The 8,157-nt window shown below is 42.6% G+C and overlaps 1 protein-coding gene across 4 annotated transcripts; it reads left to right on the top strand.

The window, feature by feature from the left end:
- The first annotated feature begins 1,832 nt into the window (after positions 1-1,832).
- LOC109786988 (uncharacterized) lies at positions 1,833-7,228 on the top strand. 4 transcript variants are annotated; one of them, XM_020345546.3, is made up of 6 exons: positions 1,833-2,234; positions 2,562-2,638; positions 3,612-4,047; positions 5,275-5,306; positions 5,389-6,335; positions 6,727-7,228. In XM_020345546.3, exons 3-5 carry the CDS (start codon positions 3,717-3,719, stop codon positions 6,310-6,312), a joined length of 1,287 nt encoding a protein of 428 aa, XP_020201135.1. In that variant the 5' UTR covers positions 1,833-2,234; positions 2,562-2,638; positions 3,612-3,716; the 3' UTR covers positions 6,313-6,335; positions 6,727-7,228. The 4 variants fall into 4 exon arrangements, with proteins under 4 accessions (XP_020201135.1, XP_020201136.1, XP_020201138.1 ...); XM_020345547.3 differs by having other exon boundaries at positions 1,920-2,234; positions 3,616-4,047; XM_020345549.4 differs by lacking the exon at positions 2,562-2,638 and having other exon boundaries at positions 1,922-2,234.
- The last annotated feature ends 929 nt before the right edge of the window (positions 7,229-8,157 follow it).

Here is an 8,157-nt window from a genome sequence, read left to right on the forward strand (position 1 = left end):
TGATATCATCACGCTACTCACTCGAGAGCCCCCCTTGATAGTAAACAATCAATCCTATAACCCGGTCTCTCAACTAACACCATGAGACCGGTAAAATAGAGAACCTATCAAGGTCAAACCTTTGTCTTGCACATAATTCACTTGAGCTAGATGATGACAATCTTGACCTCCACAAGCTGGACCATCTCTCTTGATTGTGCTGGCTCGATGAAGACTAGTAGATTGCTCCCCCATACCCCACCATGGTGAGCCTCTCTTCGACACATCTTCACAAGTCCATTATCACTAGAGTGGACGACAAGCTTCAAGCATGTGATCTCTTCGTGATGCTCCACTTGAACTTGCACAATACAACCTTGATGACGATCACCACTTGATGTCATCGTCCATGGGTTATATGAGAATCTTCCTTTTGATGCAAGCCCATGAAAATATACCTAACCCCACAAAGAGGTACCACACAAATAGACCATGGGTTAATACACACAACATAATGGACAATGTTTGCTATACCGTGAGATCACTTGATCCCACCAAGTATATCCTATACGCTTTGTGAGTTCATCAAATTGAATCACTCTTTGTACTTAGTCTTGATCAACCCTGAATCATATTTTTCCTCTTCATAAAGATGATGTCTTAAAGGTAAATATGAATGTTCACACAATTTTCTTCTTTAAGACATGCTTGCAATAGGCTCATTCTCACATGACCAATCTTTGGATAACTCCATGACTAACATCACACATACTATGATAGATAATGTGTCAAGTAATTAATGAAGAAAGAGAGGCATGAGGTAACATAGCTAGTTACATAATACCCTCTCCGTTCCAAAATATAGTGTGTTCTCGGTTCCCGCGTTTCAACTTTGACCATAAATTTAACCAACGAGACCAACCGCGGCGGAAGCAAAAGTTATACTAGTGAATTCGTATTCAAAAGAAGTTTTCAATTATATAATTTTTGCTCCCGCCGCAGTCGGTCTCGTTGGTTAAATTTATGGTCAAAGTTGAACCTCGGAAAGCGCGGACGCACTATATTTTGGAACAGAGGAAGTATGAGTAACATCACGCATACCAAGACAAGACGAGTCTATAACGTAATGAATGAAGTGTTGCATGACATCACATATATGTTACTCCCCACTATAGAGGTAGTAACATAGACTAGTAACACCGTTGTGGCTAGTCGTAGAACACACTACACATACATCACATGTTACACTATATTTTATCTAGATATGTGTAATGTTATCATCTAGTATGTTACTCCCATTATGGGTAGTCTATCATGGTCTTTCCTTTCCAGTTTATAGGGCTTATCTCAAAATTTTAGTTTTTTCATTTTATAAGGTTCAATTTGGTTGTTCCCCATCACGTGTTCAGATTCCAAGGTGTATTAAATCATTGCATGCAAGTATTAAGAAAAAATTGACTAATGCATGTACTTTATGCATGCACGCATTGCAATTAATGTATTTGATGAACATAATTTTTTGAGGAAAACAAGAACAGTAATTGGGTGCTTTTGCAAATTACAAAAAGTATTCCACCACTCACCATCGATCTTGGTTGGTGAGATATTTGAATTGAACCCTATAAACCGGAAAGGAGGGAGTAGTTGGTTAAATTTATGGTCCATGTAACTATGGCTAAAAAACTTAGTTCACTTGGCGCAGAAAAAGGAAAACAAAACGGCACCGACTTTTCGCATCCCTACAGATGGCCCACAAGCCAGTGAAGTCGCCGCTGGATCCCAAGCGGGCAACACCTGTTGCAGCCGAATGGCCAAGAGGGTCAATGCAAGTGGTCCCTCACATCCTGTGACACGCGGCGAGCCACGTGGTCCGGCACTCGCACTCGGAAGCGTCACGACTGCGCCCCTGGTGTCCACCGGTGTGGCCGGAGCAATACTCCGCAGCGCGGAGCGGAGACCCATTCCTACCAGTTTTTATACCCACACCACACTCCCCTCCCCACCTCTCTCCCTCTCTCTCTCCTTCGCTTCCCTCTCCTCCGCTCGCCGCTTCTCCCGGGGACAGCACCAGCCCTAGCGGAGCGGAGCCGTATCCCAGCCCGGCGCGCGCCCGTTGCGCCGCGGTCGGTCCTTGTCACCTGCCAGATCCAGACCCGGTGCCAGACCGCCGGGATCCTCCGCGACGGTGGCGCTGTGGGGCAAGTGCCTGGACGCCGCCACTCCCTGATCGGGGCTGCCTACTCGCGTGATTCGAGGTAATTCCCGCGAATTGTGGGACTGCTTGGTGCGGTAGGTGGGGTAAACTCGGAGAATTTCGGTGGTTTGGTGAAGTGTTGGTAGTCGTGCGGCCAGTTTCCGATGAATTGTGCGGGTCCCCACCGCCGCTAGTTTTTTTTTCCCGAAAGTCTGTTCTTTCTTTTTGGTAATCTTATTACTGTGATATTATTATGAACTGTGATTGTGGGATATAGGCCTGACCTGATGTTCCCCTGTTCGCGATTTTGCCTGCTGGATTTACTGTTTGATTACTGGCTATCCTTTCACTTCATGATGTACTACTTGTGATGGTTAAAATTTTACAGCACTGTTTCCCGCTGGAAAAGAAATCTGGATTCAAAGCCATCTCGATGTGATGAACTGCGCCTAGCAACCTACTTTGGTATAATCTCGCGCTTGAGTCACACAAGCATACGCCGTTTTTCTTTGTTATGTTGCTTTCATGCGATTCCGTGTTTAAGATATTATTTATTTGTCATTCGGCCCTGTGGTCTGAAATTGACACGGGAATAAATGTGATATATGCTAGTGTGTTGTGTGGGGAGAGGAATCAGTGCCCCTTGAGTGTCTTTAAGTATTGGAATGTCTTGGATACTGGTCCACCTAACGGCGGCTTTCTCCCTTCACATTATCACATAGTTTCACCCACTGCGGTTAGCTGGCTTCCCTGCTTTGTGCCTTCAATTATACGCAAGCATCCTTTTGTATTCCCCTTTATTTTTTTTTTATTGTGAATAGGTTAAGTGGTTGCTTTATGGATGTTGATGTTCAGCTTCTTGGAGAATTTGTTAGAAATGTCATCAGGGGATACTTATGTGTGGAATGCATGCTGCTAAATCTTCACGTTGTCCTTCCCTTAAATCAATTCCATGATTTATATATTGTCTAGACTATGCAAAATTAAATAGGAAAATAAGTGAATAATTTCACTTTTTAATTTTTGTAAGATTAAGTTTTACCCTAATTTAATTGATGAACCCTGTCTGATCGTACTATCAAGTATGTGGACTTCATATTAAAATATGTTTCTTCTTTAGACTTTCATGTCCTCTCACTTTTCCCATTTGCCACACATAGGTGACCATGCCTCCTTTTTATACTGCTTTTGTAGGTCCATGTTAGATAACATATGGAATGCAAGAATTTAGATTTTTTGAAGTTCAGTACTTTCAAAGTGTACTTTTTTCTTGAGAATAGCTTGCTGTAGAAGCTCCATAGATTCCTTGTTGGGTTTGCTTTCTTATTTTGATTTGTACTTGTACCCCTAGCTGTCTAAGCTAGATAGTAGTTCTACTCATGTATTTTTCATGTCTTGATTGAAGGCAATCCTTATTGTTGTACTCTTTTTATGTCAGCCAGGTAGAGCGAGCTCATGAATTTGCATCACATGGATGGATTCTCAGCATTTTGAGTTTGGGTGATCAAATCAGCATCATATAGATTTCTTTTGCTCGGCCGACATGGGAGCTAATTGCTGTATAGCTGCAAAGCAGAGGCCTCAGCCATGTATCATTCCAGTTGAAGTGTCAGCTTACAGGAATGTAAGACACTCCCCATCATGGAGCTTCCGATGGGATAACAGAACACATATAGAAGACATAATGGAAATCCCCACATTTTTGTCCAACCATAGTAGTGGAAGCATTAGGCCTGAAACAAAGAGTGGTTCCATTGCGCCAACTGAAGGCTTTTCTAATGGCGGTAGCCCTTCTGAACTGTTCCACAAGGTCAAGTGGCAGAAATCAGAAAAGAAGATGGAAACATCTAAAGTTGCACAATCTGATCCTAGAGGTAAATAATTCAGTTCATGATATGCGGCATGTTTTGATTCTTGTATGCTATTTTGCATTCTGTAAACATGCTGGGATGTGGGATGTAACAGTGATGTTCTTTGTAGTCAAATAAGTCCAAATACTAGTAATTCTTTGGTACAAAAAGAATTACTTGGGACAACGTTGTTGTCACTACTAGTCGAAATATGCCATTGCAACCACCATCCCTTTTGCCATGCAAAGCTACCACACTAAGATGACAGTTTACTAAAAATGCCCCCATATATAGTGAATATACTCAATCACCATCACTGTGATCTGGCTCCATGAAACCAATAGAAAAGGATGAATTGGGTCATCGTCTATGCTGGCACGTTGTGGCGTGGCGTCAAGGATTCGACCAGGATTAGCAGACCCACTCATGGACACATTGTTCTGTTCAACAGCTAGCAGGAAAACAACATCATCATATAGGGAAACCATCTAACACTGAATCAATGCCTCCAGATGATACACAAGGTTTCGACAGCAACACAGCCATAACATCGTCTTGCAGCATATAGGGTTTGAGCAGCCCGCATATTAGACTACAACATTGGCAATGCCCACAGTAGTTGGTGGTCCAACCAGCTTTCAGCCTGGTTCAGGAGGGAGCAAAAGTATCCATGCAAAAATATGGCTTTAAATGCTAGCCATGAACCATGTTATCTGGGTGTATATTGAGTTGTATAGCATTCTAGAGAATAAAACCATTTCTGTGGGCGAGCAATTAAAGTGGCATTCTTCAAACTATATGGCATTGTGACTGCATTTAGGGCATGGCCAATGCATAGCCCTAGGGTGATGCTCCGGACGCCATGTAGGATCGGATGTCAGGAAAAGTAGGTTCGTATGGGATAGCGGGATCCTCGGTAGGAGACGGGTGTTTGGGTTGAAAAAATGTGGTCTGGTGCATAAAGTTGAAAAAGTTAAAAGTGGAGAGTAGGGGTGCATCTGTAGCAGGAGTCTACTTTCTATTCTTTGATGAGGCCCACTAGTAGTAGCTTGCATTGGGGAGAAAAAATCAATATAGATGCCTCAAGCTATTTTTTATCATGAGGCATCTGTATCCATATGCCACCATTGTACATGCCCTTATCCAATTATTCCTTTTCACTGGACATGGTTCGACATCACTATGTTTTAACGCCTCAATATTGATTTACTTGATCATTTTTTGCTGATCTCTTTCTTTTTTGCTCACCAGATAGACCCACTGCAAGTAACTCCTCCCCCGAGGTATACAGTAGCTGCTACTTTTATGTTATATGCAATCTTAAGATTGATACAATTTATTTCTAACAGCTCTATTCTTTTGTAGGCAAAGCTTTGTAGGAAATCACTAGACATGGTAAGTGTTGCTTCAGATACGAAGGCATCAACCTCTGTCCCTTCAACACCACCTGTAGTATCCAGAGCAGATCCTTCATCCTCTAGGGGGCATTCTCTAGGGATTGATACAGACTCAATGAGGAAAGCACGTCGCTCACCAGGATATCAACTATATAGACAGGTCTCAGACAGCAAGATTCCATCTCTCAGGTCTCTCAATGAGAGCAACTCTCCTGAAGGAAGGCCTTCCTCCTCCATGCTCTCAGTCTGCAGCAATGATTTATCTGTAGCAGGATCACATGGAGAGTCATCTGATGGTTGGTCAATGCGAACATTTTCTGAAATGGTTGCATCATCCCAAAGAGAGAGATGGTCAATTGATAGTGAGCTCTTAGGTTCCGTTTCAAGTAAAATGACTCGATCAAATGCTTCAAATCGTACTACCGTCTCCCCTGACCAAGAGGTGTGCAAACTATGTTTAAAGCCACTAAAGGAAAGGTCAGCGTGGAATGCCCAGGATCTGGGTGTTGTCGCTGTTTTATTGTGTGGCCATGTTTACCATGCTGACTGCCTGGATAGCTTAACTGCAGAAGCTGAGAAATATGATCCTCCTTGTCCCGTATGCACCCACGGTGAACAATGTACTGTGAAGCTATTCGGTAAGCTGGAATCAAAGATAAAGAACAAGATACCTACAAATGTGATACTCGATGGTGATCTAGATGGGAGCTCTAAGCATCAAAAGAAAAGTAAGAGAGTTCCCAGATTAGGCACAAGGATCAGTATGAAGGACTCATTCAGTCGGTCATTTTTGAGGAGGCATTTCTCAATTGGCTCCCGGCCACCCCGGTTAGTTTCAGAGAGCGAGTCAACAAGGAAGAAGGGCTTCTGGGCGAGGCACTGGAGAGAATAGCATAGTACTCAGTCATCACACAGGTGAGCAGCTTCACATTCTTGTGTTCTGGTAATTCAGTTCTGGTGGCAATTAACTATGTAGTTCTTGTGTTCTGGTAATTCAGTTCTGGTGGCAATTAACTACGTAGTTCTTGTGTTCTGGTAATTCAGTTCTGGTGGCAATTAACTACGTAGTTCTGTTACTTCGCCTCTCAAGGATATGGACCAGTTCTTTTGGCCGATTCTCCCAGAACCTTGAGAATCGGACATCCCCCAGATTCTCCCCGAATCTTGAACCCATATTTTTTTGACAAACTTAGCTATTTAGACCCTAACTTGTACTGTGATGGCAAATTTCTTGTACCATTGTCGGTTGTAGTGAATACAGCATGGAAAACATACTTATATGGTACCATTTTTTCTCTGCTTGTAGGAGGGTTCTTGAAGAGGAAGTGAACTCCCAAGCAAATCATGTGGGTTTTGTAGTCGTACTAGAAGTATGGGTTCAAGATTCGGGGAGAATCCCAAGCAAATCATGTGAAAGATATTTGCTGTCGGGCAACCATCGTACTAGAAGTTCCTCCCACTCGTCATGTTCAGAGTTGGGAACTCGGAGTGCTGTCATCGGTTTCCAGGATAGAAGAATAATAACAGTTTCTATACTATGCAACTGAGGGTTCTTGCAGACCCCGTCGCAGCTTATTAGCAAGTAACCTAACAGAGAAGGGGATGGCCTTCAGGCTGAAGGTAGGATCCAGCATGGTAGATTGTTATGTTTGCAGTTTTTCTTCTTCGTATTATTGGTTATGCGCACCAGCGATTGTTTGATCTGATACATAATTTGGGAACTATCGTACATAGCTGATGCTATTTGTTTGATTAAAATGCATCACCGAAGGCGTCGATGGATTTATGGGGATTATGTTTACAAGGAATATGTCTTTCTCTTCGTCCAAAACAGAACAGAAGTGTTCTCCCCTTTTTTATATTGTTCGTCTTTAGCAGCTTCGTATCCTTTTTTCTTCTCTGCAACGGATTGGCAGACGCTGCAGAATTGGGAAACCGGAAGCGGATATTATGTCAGGCACCAAAAATCTGAAGAATCAAACACCCCTCTCCAATTTCAGTTAACTCTACTTGCCACTTCTTTTTCGTATGAATTCAGGCCGCCAATCGTTGATCTAATGACGCCAATCACTAAGTACTGCTTCCACTTCGTTTAGTTTGAAAATTCTGCCCCCCGATCACTTCGTACTCCTTCGTGCCATGCACGAGTGTCACTGTTCACCGAAAATCATCTAACCTTCACAGGGTTACAATCGTTCATGAGAAGTTCAGCAACAAAGGGTGATTGGTTAAGCCACAGTGCTATCCGTCGCTAAGCAATGTGCAACCCTATTTTGTTCGTGAGATATCTTAACTGGATCAAATACCCTATTCTCCAACAAGCCATTCACCTTAACAACAATATGATCACTAGAAGGGTTGTATGCACTTGCTGCGCCGTTTTCAACAAAAATATATTTGGTTTGACGCGTGAGAGAGATGATGGACTATTTTTATTTATAATGTGGTGTTTTCCAGGTCCCTTTCAAAAGCTGTGATTCTGTGCTAATTAACCCACATGGTTGGTCCCCCGTAAATGAAATGCAAGGTATTCCAGATAAAAAAAAAACCCCACATGTATGTGGGAAAGTTTCCTGCACTGGCGACGGCATGTTATATCCGTCCTATAGGACGGTTGTTGACGTTTTGTTATACGCTGGTTGTTGTTGATTGATGTGAGAGAAATTATTGACCCGTTCAAAATCATGAATGACTCCAAAACTAGAAATCTCAATTTAAATCGTTGACCCAACCAAAA

Source organism: Aegilops tauschii, chromosome 3 (assembly GCF_002575655.3).
Source record: "Aegilops tauschii subsp. strangulata cultivar AL8/78 chromosome 3, Aet v6.0, whole genome shotgun sequence".
Classification (NCBI taxonomy): domain Eukaryota; kingdom Viridiplantae; phylum Streptophyta; class Magnoliopsida; order Poales; family Poaceae; genus Aegilops; species Aegilops tauschii.

Bases quoted from the DNA above. Each gene is read 5' to 3' on its own strand.
- LOC109786988 (XM_020345546.3), top strand. From the start codon at position 3,717: ATGGGAGCTAATTGCTGTATAGCTGCAAAGCAGAGGCCTCAGCCATGT. The intron at 4,048-5,274 runs GTAAATAATTCA...TTTGCTCACCAG, and splicing joins TGCACAATCTGATCCTAGAG to ATAGACCCACTGCAAGTAAC. The intron at 5,307-5,388 runs GTATACAGTAGC...ATTCTTTTGTAG, and splicing joins CAAGTAACTCCTCCCCCGAG to GCAAAGCTTTGTAGGAAATC.